Below are 18701 nucleotides of genomic sequence, written 5' to 3'. Positions count from 1 at the left end.
TATGGCCAGACCTGATAGCTGGAAGTTGAATAAAAACAACAGTAGCCAAAAAAATTAGCATTTATTATATTATTATTAATATATTAGTTATTCTAAGTTATTATATTATAAGTTATTTATAGCAAAAACTTGGGCTAATCAATAACTGGAAAGCACACAATAGATTTGGATGCATACAAAAGTGTTGAGAGGGATTTACTCCAAAATATTAAATTAAGGATTACTTTTTTCTAAGTGGTAAGTTTCATTCAAATAGGAATTTACTTGAGTCATCCAGTTTCTATTACATAGCAAGTCACTTCAAGACCCTCAAGGTCCCTTCAAGCTTTACAATGCCCATAGCTGTCCTGGGAAAATCTTGTTCCTTCACAAGTTTTAACTCTTCTTTTTCAAATCTGTCAGGCTTCCAATATTGATTAACTATTACTCAGAAAGTATTAAACCTGGGGTGGAGGAGTGTAGTGAATAGGGCCCAAATCATATGGAATAAAAACTCACCAGAAATACATAAATATATTTAGACTTATCATTCTAAGCCTGAAAACAACCAGCTCCAGCTGAAAATACAGAGGAGACTGATACACCTTTCATATTCTCAATCTACTCATGAAGAAACTCACACAAACCCTTTTTTTCCACTCATGTTACCATCCCTGGGCTATATGGCCAAGACATAACACATTGGCCCCAGATAAAGTCCAATCCTCTGTTTTGTGGCAGGCAGTGTTTCTGCTCTGTGTTCATGCTCTGCTGAGAACTCCATTATGACACACATCCAGCCTGTAGGTAGCTGTCCTCTCTTCCCTTTGCTCCCATGTCTAACACCCCTCTCTTTTTCATGATTTCTCAACCATTAAATAATAAAGATCATAAGCGTATTCCTGAGGAGTAACAAAGTGGAGCTGAATGGTCCTCACGACATTTAAGAGTTAGGGAGCCAAACTTCAAATTAGTTCTCAGTATAATATCTGTGGAAGACAGAAGACTGACAAAGATTTATGATTTCCCCCCTACTTCTCTCTCTTATTTTACCCTATTAAAAAGTAGCAGAATAACAAAAAACACAAACAAAATTAAATATATCTCCAATCCTGTTTTACCAGAGTAATGTAAGAAAGCAGGAGTCATCTTCAATGCGTAGTTGAGAGATACAAGCAGTAGCTTTACGTACAGGAGAAACTCCCTAGTTGTGCTGCTGCAGCCACAGATAAGGTTTTTATGTGACATGGGCCTCTCCTCCATCTGAAAGATTTCAACTTGCAGATCTTAAACTGTTTGACACATCACAAGATATCCAGGAGCTACCTTCCTTGTATCTATATCTAATCATCAGTAAAACTTTTTGGAGCAGATGCCAGAATAGCAGGGTGAGCCACACAAGCATCTGGCCCCAGCACACAATACCCCTGATGATATTAAGAGAGCAATGTCTGTTTTGAGTACCTGAAGGTCTTCCCCATGAGCTTCAAAACATGTGCTATTCTTTGCCTATCCCAAAATGCTCCTTCTGCCTCTGGTGGCAACAGTTCACACACCAGGGACACAAATATCTGCTGCAACGAACAAGGAAGCCATCCCACGTTTAACTAAATGTCTCTGCTAAACAAAAGTATCAGTATCTCCTGAGCTAAGCCATTGGCAATCGTGTAACAATCTTGTACTAATCTGACACTCGATCATGCTTGTCACTAGTAACTGCTTGCTTCTGTAAGGTTGTCACCTCCCAAATGTTTCAAAAGTATGCATAATTTAATATTTTTGTTACAGTAACTTAGGAAACAACAGCAACTCACTAAAGGGTGAAGAAGTAAGTCACAGTAGCTCATCAACAAAAACAAGTGCGTAAAGACCTTGTGAATTAACAGCTGATCATTAGTGCTGACAATCCTAGACTACTGCCTTCTGCTACCAGCCTTAAATCATCATCACGTCCCTATGAAAAACAATTTATTATTATCAGGGTTACAGTCTCTGGGGATTTGAGGGGTAGGAAAGGGTAAGGACTAAGTGGGGGTGTAGTTTTTAAATGAAATTCAACTAAAAAAACAAAAAAAGCATTTTTACTTTCATCTCCATAGTTCTGTTATTCCCCCAAATCCAGAAGAAGTATGTATATTTCCTACAATGCAAGATGATACACTTGGTTAAAACAAACAAACCCATGGAAGATAATTCTTTAGATTAAGCAAACTGAGGAGAATAAAAAGTTTACACAGAAAGAAAGACATGCACTAAGAAAGACGATTGATTACTTATTAATTTTTTTTTTTTCTGCTTAAAGGGAAACATAGCTGTGAAAACACTGAGCAGGTGTTAACTAGACATTCTCAAACAACTTAACTCCACTGTTACTATAATAATTTTCTCATCTCCACTGGTTGGGCTCAAACAAGAAAGAAGCAACTGAGATTCTACAGGAATTATAATTCACAGCATAAATTTTACGGATATCCTTATATGCTCTATTAGCATATGCTTTGACTATCAAAAAATCCTTATCTGGTTAGGATGCTGAAATAATTCTATTAATATGTATGAGCTCTAGAACTAAAATAAATAGTATTAAAACATCTTAACAGTAAAGTACAACCCAAATAATTAAACAACTTATTACTCCAAGAACATAAGCAACATTTTAACATTCTGGCTTTGACAATTTCTCATATTTTTAGTATATTTTTTTAACATATTATTTCTGATCAAATCTAATATCAGAAAAATGGCAGGTCATCATGCACAAGAATTTTCCTCCTCATTTCTCACTATGCTGTCAACATAGGCTGTTCTTTCTTGCTGCATTCTCCTGTGGTCTTTTGCAGCAGGCAAAAAGCATCAACTCAATAATTCAATTTTCCCCCATTACTGCATACTCATAAAAATGGAACTGACAGGACAGCAGTTTATTCATGCACAGACCAAAGCCGAATCACACAGACTGGCTTTCAGAAGCCCACGGATCAATTGTTACTCTGGGAGCGCTGCCTTGGTGGGTGAAGGTGTGGGAGTTCCATTGGGAGAAAAGTTGAAGAGTTGCAGAGGTGCGGAATCCAGCAGTCTCCACTGCATAACGCTAATTAACGGGCTCAAGGATATACAAAGGAATGGCATCTTCAGAATCTGTAACTGTTTTTAAATACACCTGAATTCTGACGAGGCTTAACATGCAGACATTTAAGCTTACATGAATATTCACGTCTGAGTACTACATCAAATCTAAGTCATTGTGCAAAGGTAAGTATGGCTTAAAAGTGTTAAAAGTCGAATCATTAGACTGACAACACTTAGAGGCATTGCCAAATGAACAGACTGTCTACCAAGAGCACCGTACTGGCCTTCGGTCCAGTTCTTTCACCAATGACACACTAAGCTCCTCAAATTCCCCTTCCGCTATTATGATTTTAATTAGAAAACTACCTTAATACAACTTTGTAAATATCAAAAAGCTTCCTTTGAATAGGGAAGCAGCTTCCGAAACCTTTCCTCGGTTTAGAGCGCAGGAAAAGAAACTAGCTACACCACGCCGCTTTCAACGTTAAGTGAAAAACTTTACATTCCCTAATATTAGGAACACGTAGCGTTAAAGCGATTTACATGTGAGCGGAACAACAAAAGAAGCATTTTTAAAATTAATATAAAATCCCATTTTCAGAGGCAAAAATCTCGGGGCATATTTGGTATTTGTTGGTTACTGACAATAAGTTAAAATACCTCTTCTAAACTGAAAGAATAACCAGAATAAATTGTCACACGAGACAGCAAAAAACCCGTGTCATAACAATTTCCCTCCGCAAACTGTTTCTTTCCTGCGGTACCATCTGTTAAGTCAGAAACTCCTTTGAACACCGCAGCCTCGCTGACTCTTAAGCTGCGCTGGCTGCACCGACACTCTCCCGGTAATTTCGCATCGCGCCCTCTCCGCGGGGCCGGCGCAGCCGCCCGCCTCTCTCAGCGCTGCTGGCAGCCTCGGACAGCGCTCGGACCGCACCGCACCGCGCTCGGACAGCGCTCGGACCGCACCGCACCGCACCGCACCGCGCTCGGACCGCACCGCACCGCGCTCGGACCGCACCGCACCGCACCGCGCTCGGACCGCACCGCACCGCACCGCGCTCGGTGCCCGCCGGCGGGGCCGCAGACGCACCGAGGGGAGCGCTCTCCCGCCGCCGACCCGCGCAGCGCGGACCCGCCGTGGCCGATCCCAGCCGGCCAGGCCGCGAGCCGCTGACCCCGGGGCGGGCAGCGGAGAAGTTGCGGTGGCCCCGAGGCGCGCACGGAGGCGCCCGGGCGGGCAGGGGCATCCGGTCCCGCCGCGCGTCCCGCCCGAAGACAGCCCCCAGAGACGGGGGCGCCGAAGCCCAAACCCGACCCCTGCCCCGGGCCGCCCCTGAGGCGCGGAGGCGGCATCAAGGCGGCGGCTGCCCCTCGGCCGCGCCGGCTCCGCGCCCGCGGACAAACTTACTTGCGGGCGGCGGAGCCCGCGCCCTCCTTCCCGCCGTGCGAGCGAGCGCAGCCCCGGCGCGGCGGCCGCTGCCGAGCGCTTTCGGACATGCTCAGTCCCCCGCCGTGCGGAACCTACCACCGGGGGGGGGACGGGGGAGCGCGGAGAAACAGGGGGCAGAGCTGGATGCTACCAAGAGGACGCGCTAAAAATAGGCGCCGCAGAAAGGAACAGCTGGAGCTTAAAGGGGCGGTGGCCGCCTCGGTCCCCGCAGCCCCGGGCAAGGGGCGCCTCCTCCCGCCGCTCGGGGCCTCCCCGCGGAGCCGGAGGAGAGGCTCTGCAGCCGGGGCCTGCGCTGCCGCGGGGCCCCTGCCCGCCGAGCCGGCGGAGGAGAGGCTCTGCAAGCGGGGCGATGCCGGCGATGCCTGCGGCACCGCGCCCGCGTCCTGCCCGCGCCTTTGCGGCGGGAGCGCTGCGGTGCGCTCGGCTGCGGCTGCTGCCGCCGGGGCGAGCAGGGCTGCGCAGGGCCGGGAGCGCTCCGGGGAGCGTCTGAAGGGGCGACTGCCGGGCTCTGCCCCCTGCACCCCAGCGCCGGGCCGGGAGCGTACCTCGGGGCCAGGAGCGTATCTCGGGCCCGGCCATTTACATCAGGGCCAGACCACCCCGTGAAGCAGCAGCTTCAGAAATGAGTTCTAGATAGTGAGGGAGAGGATGCCGAGCGGCGTTTTCATGCGGTGTTTCTCTGGAGACATCTCCATCCTGCTCCGAGGCTGTTAGGTTGTGCGGACGAGTCTCAGGGAGTGACAAACACTCAGGAGCTCTCCCGTGAAGCTCTGAGCAGTCACATGAGAATGTGACAGGTCCGAAGCGAGGAGCGTGAAGAACAGCCCTTCTAAATATAATTTTCTAGGCTGGAAGATCTATGCGGCAAGAGAAATTACATGATCACCTCTCACTGACACTACTGTGTTTCAAAACTAAGAGCTGTTGAAATTAAAAGCCGCCTAAGTATTTGTGAATGGGAATTTCTGATGGGGTTTCTAAGCCGTGGCTTATCATTCTCCACCTTCCTAAAAGACCGACGAGAATAAGCATAAGAGCACCACATTGTTTCAAATCTCTATAGATACTACAGAGACTAAAATTGAACTCCTAGCAGGAGTTCAGACATATTACTGAATTCTGCTTTTACGGATACAGAAAATTGATGCTGAGCAAAAACAAAAACGAAAAAAAAACCACAAAAAAAAACCCCACCAAAAAAAAAACCCCAAAAAACAAAAAATGCCTTTACAGAATACTAAACTACTTCTAAGAAAAAAACATCAGACAATATCTGCATCATAATAATTTATATTCTGATGAGATCGTGTACAATAGTATGTACATTCAAGACCACATTCAAAATCTTTCATTTATTTCATTAGACATGAGAGATCGCTGAAAGTTTATCTTCATTGGAACTCTAACACAGCCTCCAGCAAAAACTACTGCAGAAAAAAAACATCTCAGTTACACGTAGGTGGGTATAATCAGGAAAGGAAGTGTTACTTGTCAGTACTGTCAAATAAAGTGAGAGCAAGGAAGCAATTTCCCTCACAGACTGACATACAATGGGATAGATTATTAGACAAGATTGTGTAGGTAACTACTGCAATTCTTTGAGAAACGAAAGATGACATCACAAAGATTATTATATTAAAAAGGGATTGAATCAGGTTGTATTGGGGTTTTAAGGCCAAGCTCTCATATGGGGGAAGGGGGGGTTGCGTGCAGGAAGGTGGGGAGGTACAGGGATGGTTCCTGTGAGGAGCTGCTGGAAACTTCCTCCATGTCCATCAGAGCAAATCCCTGACAGCTTCAAAGATGGATGTGGCACTGGCCAAGTCTGGGCCAATTAGAAATGCTGCTAATGCCTCTGTGAAAACAGATTTAGGAAGAAATTTAACAAAGATATATTGGCAGTTTTAATTGTGGCCAGAGAGGAGTATAGTGAGAATATGTGAGAGGAACAACTCTGCAGACCAAGGTCGGTGGAGAAGGAGGGAAAAGAGGTTCTCCAGGCACCAAAGCTGAGATTCCTCTGCAGCTCATGGTGAGGCAGCTGTGCCCCTACAGCCCATTGAGGTCCAAAGGGATGCAGAGATCACCTGCAGCTGTGGATGAGACCCACGCTGGAGCTGTGGCTGCCTGGAGGAGGCTGTGAGCCTGTGGGAGGCCCATGGAGAGAGGGTCCCCCTGGTCCCAGGCTGGAGCAGCCTGTCCCTGCAGGACTACACCCCATGGAAGAGTGGCCCACACTGCAGCAGTTTTGGGAGGACTGTTCCCCATGGGATGGGCTCACATTTCAGCAGTTCACAGAGAGCTGCTGCTCGTGAGATGGACTCATATGGGAGAAGTTCCTGGAGAACTGTCTCCTGTGGGAGGGATCCCACTCCTCTCCCTGAGCAGTGGGAGAAGCCTCAAGTCATGAAGTGATCATAACCCCCATTCCCTGCCTCCTTGAGCCCCTGGGGGAGGAAGTAGAGCTGGGAAGGAAGAAGGAGTGAGGGGAAGATGTTTTCAAGGTTTTATTTTACTTCTCATTATCCTGCTCTGATTTTGTTAGCAATAAATTTGGTTAACGTCTCTAACTCAAGCCTGTGATGATCAAATACCTATGATGGTATTTGATGAGTGATCTCCCAGTCCTTATCTCAGTTCATGAGCCCTTTTTTAAATATTTATGTTCTTTCTCTTGTATAGCTGTGGAGGGGATTGAGAGAGAGACTTTAGTGGGTGCCTGGCATCCAGCCAGGGTCAATCCACTACAGATGTTCACTAATTCTTCTCATTCTCCTCATTCTCTGTTCTCCTAAGACATGAGATACACTATAATCTTTAGTCTGTGTCTAACAGCCACCACCACACTATGTATTACAAAAAGTTGTAAGCTATGCAGGAGGCATAACTGTACAAAGTGAGGGAGGGAGAAATTATGTAATTCCTTCAACTGAAGCTGTTGATCTTGAGATAGACAGCAGGGGAAATAGAAAAGGCAGTCTTCTGAATGCAGACTCAGATTTGGGATAACAGTGGGATAATGTATTTCTGGCTGCAGCTGGATCTCTGCAGGAGCAGTAGGCAGCCTCTGGAGAATTTCCTAGAACAGTTTGCACCTTTACCATCATACAGCTCTGGGTAAATCAGGAGACTGAAAGATGTCCTGAGTCTCAGGAGAGTAGCTTCCAGCTAGGGATTCTTACTGTCTAGGGAGTTCAAAACACTCTTCATCATGAGAACAAATGTTAAAATAATCGTGAAGAAAACATGAGGTTTTTTTCTACAGTCTGCATTATCATTCTCCTAATATCTAACCTATATGGTTTCTTATACTATAATTCTCACACTTTTTTTTTTGTTTATGAGGAATCTCTTTAGAATTTGTCAAATATAATTGTTTTTCACAACGAGACAAACATATATGGATTTTCCTCACCCAAACCACAGTGTTGTAAATTGCATGAAATTTATATATATATATATATATATATATCTATATATGCACACACACACACACATATAAAGCCTAAGATAGCAAGTTCCAGCATTCAAAAGATCATAATCACCCAGATGCAGATTACCAAATTGGACATTAGCAAGTAAGTGGTGTGTGCATCTGCTGTACCCGACAGTGAACTATATTTAGAGGTAGACACCTATCTGAATATTGAAAGCTGTTCCTTTCTTCTTCAAGATTTGCTCAGCAGAAGCATCTATAGAGTTGCATCTTGTACCTACACAGCAACAAAGATTTAAATATCTGCTGTGCTGCTGTGTACCATCAGACAGAAGGGGAACAATTCCTCACTGCACAGAAAACATGCAGTTTTGCACTCCATGCAAAACTTGGAGTGCTTTGCCAATCTCTCTTCATATTGCTTGAGGAGGCTCTAGTGGAATCTTTTTCAAATGTATCCTCTATAATTCCGTATTGCTGATAAACTGAGGCTCTGACATAGCACTGATTGCTTCTGGCTCTCAAACTTTCACCTCAGCCCTCCCAGCTGTCTCCTCTCATTGTTATTTTCACCCTTCTCCTTGACAGCAATATTCAGAATCTCTACTGTCTCCTTGTGTAACTCAAAGGTATATCCTTACCTTTTGAGTTCACAGTCCTAGGGAGTTTTTCCATATAGTGGAGTCCCCAGGCTTCCTGTGTGGTAGTTAGAACATTCTTTTTTCTTTTCTTTTTTTTTTTTTTTTTTTTTCTCTTTGTTTATAGGACAAAGCTTATTTTCATGGAATAGAACTTAGATGCTTGGATATCATAGACTGATGATAGAAACAGAGAATGGTATGAGTTGGGAGGTATCTAAAAGTTCATCTAGTTCAATCCAGGCAGGGACATCTACTACATCAGGCTGCTCAAAGTTCCATCCAGCCTGGCCTCTCCAGCACTTCCAGAGATGGGGCATGCACACAGCTTCTCTGGGCAGCTTATTCCAGTGCCTCACAGAATGGAATCTTTCAAATGGAAGATGTTCTTCAGAGTAACAGAAAAGATTGTATGATTGATATGTGTAAAGATGTGTTCAAAGCAAGAGGTTTTGGGTTACAGTTAAGAAGCACAAAGTAAAACCAGATGACTGATGCTTCGTAGTGCATTTGTATTTGAAAGAGGACCAGCGCCCAACAAGCTGAAAGTACAGAAATTCCAGAGTCGAGATAGTCGATAATGGTGGTATGGGCAATAAAGCAAGGAACTTTGGCACTTGAATGTGGACACATGAATCTCTGTGCTGTGGGGACTGCTTTTGAAGGGAATGAGAACAGAAAACAAAAAACGTTTTTGTTATAAAAGGAAAATAAGACATAAGGATAGAGAAATGCGGGATTTCCATAAGGAATAACTGAGACTATTACATGGAGTCCCTGGAATGAAGGGGAAAGAGAGGGCATCACAATGATCTCTTGGAGTCATTGTTGACTACTCTCTGGAGTTCCCAGTTCGATGTGTAGCAGTGGTCAAAGAAGCCAGTGAAGGGTTAGGCATCCTTTGGAGAGGAGGCTGGGCTTCATCTGTGACTGTGAAGGACAGAGCTGGAGAAGGTACAGAGAAAGGCTACTGCCTCGTGAGGGGAGAGGGAAATGGCTGGGATTCTTCCATGAGAAGAAGAGCATGAAGGGCCATGTGGCTGGGATTTACAAATTTGTGAAAGCAGTGCATACAGCAAAAAATGGATGAGAATGATTTTTCATCAAATCCCACAGTACTGCATAAACTCAGTGAAACTACTCCAAGTATAAAAACAGATGAAAGAAAGTACTTTCACCCACTCACCTGGACACAGTGGAGAGTGGTCTTCCGGAAAGTATAACCCCAAGAAGTTCTGTAGGCAGACCAGAAGGCTCAAAAAAGGATCAGCAAAACCTATAGGCAACATATGTGTGAAAAGCTGGGGAGTGCCTTCAGTACTTGGAATCCAAAGGCTGTGAATTATAGGACAGTACTAGGGAAACAGACTTCAAAATTTGAGTCTTATATACTGTCTTCTAATAGTATCTGCTTCTGTTACTACTGGGACAATATGCTGGGCTAGGCAATACCTATGATAAATTCAGTTGTAGCAAATTATGTGTGATTCCCTGGGATGGATCGTACCCATGCTTTCAACCATGAGTGTGATCTCTGTTAACTGGGGGTAGCTGATGGTGTATTGCTTTTTTTATTTTCAGAATTTAAGGGTTATGCAGCAAAACCTTTCTTTATGTTTGGTAAACCAAGATGTTATATAAAAATTCCCACTTCCACTATTAATATTCATAAGCATTAAGCCTTTGGAGGCTTGGTATCAATAGCCTTCCTTGAACTGGAATTCACAGTGGCCAAAATCCTATCCCCTGTATAAGTTCTGAATACAGAGATATCTTGTGGGAGCCATTTAGAGGATTTCTATAGGAGCCTGTAGCCATATCCCACAATTCTGGATAATTGGTGGTTGCTATCAAAGACTGTACCTTCCATTTAGCACCCAAGGGGTTTTGTTACCATATGCTCCATAAGAAATGGCCAGTGAACTTGAGTGGTTTGAAACCACTCAATCAAATCAAGGAATACATCCTTCTATAATTCATTATCTTTATGATATGCTTTCTCCTTCCCAGATGTCCAACATCCATTTTTGTTGCTAACAGCTCAGAGCAGCAGGTTTTGGTCCATGAAAGCAGTGATAACCCAAAGATTTTCTACAGCCTTCTGATAGATAGAGGAGTTTGATAAGAGCACAACTATAAGGATTCATCCTGCCACTGCTACACAGAAAATGCACTGACACCAACGCAAGCGTTGCCCAGTGCATAGGCCTACACTCTTTATTGCAAAAAGGTTTTGCATGTAAGAAATAGAATTGTTAGAAGAAGCAGCTCAAAATATAGCTGGATTTTAAACAACAAATTTCATATTAATTCCTTACTAAAGTGAAAGCAAAATAGAATTATATACTAATATAGGAAGAATATGGAATGTGTTTTTACTCACAGTAAGTTCAGCATTTCCAGCATTTGAAATTTGTTGACTACCGTCATCTCAGACATTTTCTTTATTGTAATCAATATTTTTCTCCCAATCAATCTGACTTTATCTACTTTTGGCTGCCTTTTGTGGGTTTTGGAGGTTTTTTCCTTAGACATTGGATTTAAATATCCATGCTTGCCATCTTTAACTGGAAGTTTTGCCAGGTAGTTGGGGGCTTGGAAGTGAACAATTCACTGTAAATTTTTTTGGGACTTCTTCTCAGTAGTGTATAGGAAACTTTCTCAGCTCAGGCATTACTTTGACACATTATGCAAATTTGTATACATGAGATTAATTTGCTTTGTTTTCAATGACACCAATAAGTGAACAACGTGCTATAAAAACAGTCACAGGCTTATATTACTATGGAAATGTAGTAAGGTTTTCTTAGTTCTCTTCAGTAATAAAATTAATCATAGATCAGTTCCAATCTTCCTTCAAAATTACTCAAACTGAGCCTCTGTGAAATAGAAAATCATAGCTTTTCTGTTATTTAATTATTGTAGGGCATACCCAAAATAAATAGAGAATATGAGATTTTTAATGTGGGAAGAAGTGCATGTGTGGAGTGCTCTGCACCAGGAAGCAGCTGGAAACATCTGTATCAGAGTGCAGCAGTAAAAGCAGTGTGCTATTAGTGCTGCTATTAAAAACCAAAGAGGGAAGTGCAGCATACTACTTTGAGATCAATATTCAATCTAAGAGGGTCTCTTGCTTTCCCTCAGTAATCTCTAACAAGTCATATGTTTTTTTACAAAGGAAGATAAGTCTCTGGTAGCCAGCAGAGCCTGGCCAGCAGCATGCACCAACATGACTGAGACATTGGTTGTCTTTGTAAATCAGTACAAAGACTGGAAGTATGCTGAGATCATCTAAGATTTCACAGAAATCATATATCCCGCTATTGTAAAAGCTAACAGCAACCAAGGTATGATCATCTTTAAAAGGGGGGGTCTCTAATAACCAACAAGAATATACACTGCTGAAAAAAATGCAGCTTTGGAACTAATTAAAAACTTTCCTTCCATGCAATTTCCATGTGGATTTATAAAGCAAAACCCATTAATTAAAAAAACCAAACAATAAAACCAAATTAAAAAAAAAAATAAGGTTCTCAGTAGCCTTTATTAAAAAATAAAACTTGCTGAAAGTAGCAATATCTCACAGGCACTGTTCTAAGGAGAATTAGGTATATACTTACAAAAGAAAGACATTATAATGTTTCATAAAGTCTTATGAATTTTCAATCAGCTCTGTAAAGCATGGCTTTTAATCACCTAAAAATCTGGTGCCACCATTTAAGATAAATCTCAACAAACAATGCAAACTAAAACTAATTGAAAAATAAATGTGAAATCTCACTTAAATACCACATGTGACCCCTGGTATTCTAATTCTGGCAGAAAAATACAGAGTTGCAGTAAACCTAAAGGCTTCTGAGCTTGTTTCAGGATAAATGCAAAATTTAAATTCAAGCCACTGGAGAAAATTATTTTAGCTAAACCAAAATCTAGATCTATAGCATATGTGCTGTTATATAATGACATATAGGCTGCCCAAAAATAGCTGGTCAGGGTATGTACTTGAAATGGCTTTTCAGTATTTGTATTCAGGCATCACGCAGGGTTGGCATCCAGCAAAAGCAGTGTTAAGGAGCATGGAGGATAAGGCAAGGAAGGCACAAAAAAGACCATGAAACACTCATGCATTGTAGAGTTTGCTGAGATATTAATGAAGGTGAAGGAATCTGTCTACCTGATCAAATGTGCCCCTTAAGTACTTCACTTATGGAATTGCTGTGAAAATATTGCCTTGGGATTTGGTAATTTCACTTTGGGCATATCTGGCCGAATTTCTTTTCCATGTTTTGTGTAAGCTTTAAGAAAAACTACCTAGAATGAAGCATTAACTACAACTGCCAGCTGCCAGGGGTGTTCTTGGGAGTTTGTTGACAAAATATCATGGCAATGGAAGTTTTACTGTTGATGCTACTGAAAATCAAATAGGTGTTTTAGGATCAGGAAGATCCCAGCCATGCTTGTTTGGTGAAGGCAGCATCATTATGTCAATGTACCTGTGTCTGGAGGTAAGAAAAAGGAATGACTGGATTGCAGAACTGGCATGACTGCTCTCAGACAATGCAAATATATCCCAAATGTTGAAAATCTCTTATTCAACTACAGCTTTGTTTGAAGCTAGACTAGAAAAACAAATAAATAGACAAGAAAATTCTCAAGCTACCATAAAAATGCTGAACTATCTTAAATAAAAATTAAAATTGTCTATATTTTGATAGAAATTAGGTAAGAACACAACAAATTATTTTTTTTTTTTAAAAAGGGAAAATTTGGGATATTTTAGAAAAAAGCCCTAGTGTTTCCTTTTATATGAAATAAAAATAAGAAAAAAATCTCTGCTCCACAATTTGATCTTGACATAACAGGAACTGTTTATGCGTCCCTTAAAATATGTATGGACAATTTTTTAAAATTTCATTTCAAAATAAGAACAAAATTATTCAAAATTATGAAAGTGAAATATTTAAGAATTTTTCAATTCCATGTTGGAGAGAAAGGTGGAAAAATATAGAGGTATGTCCTTTATTGAACTCAATTTTTAAAGTTTTAATCCCATACCTTTGTTTTTGATCAAATACTCACAATAATTTTTCCCATACAGAAGACCTGGATGTCCAATACCACTTTTTGCTGCCCCTGTGACTTTCTGGTCCCCATGATCATTTCTTTGCTGAATAATTCAGAGATAAATGGCAGCAAACAACCCATATCATATTTTCAAGTAGTACTTAAGCCAATGCAAACAGAGGCTCTGGTGGTATTTCTGTTACAGCAAAAACCTGCTGTTTCTCAGCAGGCTGGACACTTCTGGCATCTTCTGCTTTCAGGTCCTGCTTTGCAAATAGTTTTAGAAATGAAGATAAAGCATTTGCAAAAACAAGTAAAAGGGTCACAGGTGCACATTACTGGCTATTTTGATTGTGGATTTTCAAAGATTCTGAGTCACAGCAGATATTTTTAGCTGTGCTTCTAAACACTGTTTCTGCTACATTGCCTGGATGGAAATTATTTTAATAGCAGTTTGATCTTGGTGCTCATTTTCATTTGAATCCTTTGTCAAACAAGTAAATCTCTCAAATTTCTCCCAGTACACAGAATTCTAGCTACCTGATTCTTGTACCATTAAGCTTGCATTTTAAAAGGCATATTCCTTAAATGTTTTAAGGCAGAAGTCCCCTTAAATATACATAAAAAAATTTTTTTTGGATGTATAATGTATGATATACAATTACCAATTACATTGTAGATGATAGAAAATTTGATAATTTGAATTTGATAGAAAATTTTTGGAGCTTCATAAAAATAAAAATAAACTAATAGTAATAGTAAACTGTGTTACTATTGTTCTTTTATATCTTAAACCATCATATGCTATTTATTTTTGACTCGAAGAAGGTTTCTGTATAAGAGGCTGAAATACAACTTCTGCTCTTACAGGCAAAGTAAAGTCTAAATTACACAAAATTTTAAAAAGTTTTAGAAAAACATCAGTTCTATTCAGGTTTGTCTTTAATCCTAGCTCACTTGTGAATTCCTAAAGAAAAGCATAATTTTTACCTGTAAATTGATGACCATGGGGGATTACCTCCCAATTATAAGTTTATTTCTGATTTATATTTTTGATTGAGCTTTTAATTGAAGAATGATCATGTTTGGAGATATTTCAGAAAAGACATATTAGTATGAAACATCCCAGGGGGCAAAAACCTGAAAAGTGATGCAAATATGTATCTAACAGACCTTTTCTATTTCTGATTTTTGCATGTCCTCACCTAAATTCATAAATATAACCAATTCATTCTTTGGTAATAATTAGTGATGTAAAGTGGAACAAGTATTGCAAAGTTTTACCAGGGATATAAAATGTTCACTGAGTGAGAAAAGGAAGAACGGTTTGGCTCATTTAGCTTTGTAAAGCAGAGGCTGAGAAGAGAGATTTTGTTTTCCCTAAATATACAAGAGGAATGGTTATTGACAAGTGGAAGAACTGTTGCCTTTTTCCCAACCTGGAAATGAAACTTGAGATAATTTTAGTAAGGAGTAATATAAAAGGGGATCTTTATTTGAAAGCTTTCAGGAGCAGTTATGGGAAGATGTCCACAAAAGCTCACCCCCACAAAGGGTGAGTACATTTTTAAAGGTTTTAGGAAATTATCATAATTGATAAAATACACCAATTAGGAGCACAAGTGGTGATGCAATTCCCACCCAGTCAATCCCCTTCTCTGGAGCCCCCCCTTCAGCACTGGTTGTACCTTGTCCATGAGAATGTATCTCAAGGGGTTGTTCTTGGTCTTGGCTCCCAGGAAGAACCAAGATAGGATTGGAGCCTTGTACCCCTCAGAGCTTGGAGCTCTGGAATTTGTCTTGTCTTTCTGCTTAAGGAAAGGCCATGGAAAATTACTGGGAAAACTAGACACTAATGCAATAGACTACAGAGCTACAAATATATGTGTGAAGAACACAAAGAATATATAAAAGAAAAAAAGGCAAAACCCAAATGACATCATAACAGCTTCTTTCTGTGAGGGAAAATGTTAGTAGAGGAGTAAATTGTAAAAAAATTAGCAATATATATATATTATATATTATATATTATATTATACTATATATATATATATATTATACTATATATAATATATATATATATAGTAAAAAACACAAGAGGATCCTTGTATGACAAAACAATAAGATTCAGGAAATGTCATGGACGGGATTGTGCAACCTGTCTGCTTATAAAGCCAAGGTTGGAAACCAATGAATGTAGAGGTCTTTCCTCTGTTTCTGACCTCTAGGCAGCCCTGGTCAAAAATTGCATTATTGAAGTTCCTCAGAGATTGGTCAAAATGGGGAAGAGATTGTGAACAAAATCAATTTTTGATTAAAATTTTATATATGATACTAATATTGTAAATCAGAAATTTCATTATTATAAATTATAAAGTATGTTGGAAACTCTGCACATTTTCTTCTTAAGGCTCTAACTCTCGTTAGGGTTATATTTTTCTGCCTCTGGGTATAATTTGTTGGTTTGCTATTTTTTGCTTCTTTGTGAAGAAAATGAAAGGATATACACACTCAAAAGAACCTGCGAACTCTGAAAAGGGGTTGAAAATAACATGCACATAGAAACTGTTGAGTATTCTTTTTTTTTTTTTTGCTGTCAGTAGTTTATTTACTACCCAAACTTTTCATAAATTTAAACTAAAATTCTATTATGATTGAGTTCAGTTCTCTTTACTGAAGTGAAATCCTCATCAGCCTTCATCAGAGAGTAGCCCAGCTGAATGTGCTGTCATGGCCTATTCCTGTTTGCTATTTAATTAATGCATGTGAGAGCTGGACCCTGACAATCCCACCGAGTGGCCAAATACTTTGGAAGTGGTTTTAAATCAAACTAGTCAGATTGAGGGACGTGAGACATCAATGATACAGTGGTTTGATCAGATAGATAAGCTAATTGATCAGATGGATAAGATTGACAGTAAAAAATAACATTAATGAAAAAATAAACCCCAGAATTTTGGGGCATTCTGGTGATTTGAATCCAAATTCATTTTGTAACATGGGTTTACTCTATATTTTCCTCTAAGGTACTGAGGCCTATTTCAATGTGTGTGTGTGTGACATTCATATTGTATGCTATCAGTCTTAAGATATCCACCAGAATTCATAGCCCCGTGTTAGATGCTCACAATTCTCATAGAGAGCTCCCCAATGAAAGAGTTTTCAGCCTGAGGATGACGTTCACAAATGAGAAGAACCACTTAAGCAAACCAGTAAGAAGCCCAGGAAGGGATATCAGAAAGAAACTCACTGTGTATTCCTCAAAGTAAATGAAAATGTAATTCTGTGCAGTCTGGTGAAATCTCCTCTAGAGTGGTTAACCCTCTTCTAGAATGAGCTAGTTAAAACAAGGAATAATCTCACTGTTTTCTTACCAAAGCAAAAACATGCTATGGTAACACAATATTTACATGATTTTTGTTTGTTAGGTTTTTTTCTCCATTGTAGATCTTACACAAGAGTCTATTTATTCAAGAAACAATTCCCTGCCCAGGACTCACACAGATCTACTCTTTACCCAAGTAGGTCCCAAGCCATCAGGATGCAAGCAGGCTGCACTCAAAAGCTGCTGTGTTTGAGTTAAAAATCTCACAGAACAAAGTATTTTGAGATAGGGCTGTTTTGTTGCCTGTGGCTGGGGAATCAAGCACAGGTGAAGCAAAAGGCTGTAAGCCTAGAAGGACCTTTAATGTTAGATAATGGAAAGAGTCTAGGTAAGAGCTTTCCTGATTTTTCCTTCGAAGTGAAAATTGGAAGGCTGTCATTTGGAGGTGGAGGTTGCCATGTCTGTTGTGCACACCTGCCAAAGAGGAAGAGTTTGGCCAGCTCCCTTTCCCAGGTGTATGGGAACGATGGACGAATGCAGATAGCTATGGAGGACTCTCCTATCATTTGTGGGGTCCTTAAAGGAGCTATCAAGAGTTATATAGAATATGTCAGTAAAAGTAGAGATTCATTGCTGTAGGAATACCTACTTTCCAAATTTACTCTTTTTTTGTGATGTGTTGAATGATGAGGGGATATTTCCTTAGAACATTTCTGCAAAACTTAATTATAGCCTATGATTTTGTTAGATATGCTTTACAGTTGAAAGCTCAGGGTGTTTCCTTTAACATTTTTTATATTTTAACCAACTTATAAATGTTCCCTGGAATTGTAATTTTTTTCCCTGATGGCAAAATGCAAAATTAAAAAACATCTTCAAATGTCCAGTTAATGTACATTGGTGATTCCAGAGTCCTTTTCACCAGTGTTTTTTCCTGGGCTGTTGAAATTCAGATAATAAACTCTACATGAATGGATGTCCAATGTCTTTAAAACAGCTCATTGTGATAGAGATTATCTAACCCCACATCTTCAGATTCCAGCATGCCCTGAATACTGTGTGTAAACAACAATGAACAACAATGAGTAGAGTTTTAATTTTAATTACAATTTTTAGACAAAATCAAAAAGGAAAATAGTATTTTCTTGTCATTTGTTTCCCAACTTTCTCTAAGTATCTAAAGTTCTTGGGTGTTTTTGATAGACTTTCTTAAAATTTCAGAATAGTCCAAGTAAATAGTCCTGAAGCAAAATCCAAAGCCTGATTTCCTATGGATTTCTGTCTACTATGAATTAAAGAATGAGATCTGAATGAAGCATTTGCTGTCATATGCAGAATTTGTAACTAAGGTCTCATTTCTGGATTCTCTGACATTTGGTAAATCATGGAGTGGCACTACAGCCATTTTTCTCCTCCTTAGTCATTCTGCTCAGATATGTCATAAAAATCACATTTCCTAAATTAGTGTTATTTTCCTGCCTTGGAAGTTTTAAAAAAGCACAGACAGAGAGGACTGGACAGAGCAAGGCTGCAGTTGAATACTTTTCATGTACAAAACAAACTGGAAGGAAACACAAGGGCACCTAGACCTTTACTCCTGCAGCAGAAATTTTATTTTAAAACTCTGTATGTAATTCTGAATTCCCGTGACAATATAGATTTCTTGCCCATGGACAACAGGTAAAATAGAGATTACATACAAAGTTAATCCCCAGCTCTATCACTCATCTGAAGATA

General features: G+C 40.2%; 1 protein-coding gene across 5 annotated transcripts in view; it reads right to left on the bottom strand.

Annotated features, from left to right (window-relative positions):
* The window catches only part of OXR1 (oxidation resistance 1), a 257813-nt gene extending 252589 nt beyond the window's left edge, over positions 1-5224 (bottom strand). The window contains exon 1 of one of the 5 annotated variants that reach the window (XM_033512417.1): positions 5047-5224. In XM_033512417.1, the coding sequence (XP_033368308.1) occupies positions 5047-5080 (34 nt within the window). In that variant the 5' untranslated portion in view covers positions 5081-5224. Of the gene's footprint in view, positions 1-4459; positions 4536-5046 lie in introns of those variants that run through there. The other 4 variants (XM_015617464.3, XM_033512415.1, XM_033512416.1 and 1 more) reach the window with 4 other exon arrangements.
* Positions 5225-18701: the final 13477 nt, after the last annotated feature.

The sequence above is a fragment of the Parus major genome, chromosome 2, assembly GCF_001522545.3.
Source record: "Parus major isolate Abel chromosome 2, Parus_major1.1, whole genome shotgun sequence".
NCBI lineage: Eukaryota > Metazoa > Chordata > Aves > Passeriformes > Paridae > Parus > Parus major.
The sequence above is the reverse complement of the archived record's forward strand: the minus strand, read 5'-3'. Positions and strand labels throughout refer to the sequence as shown.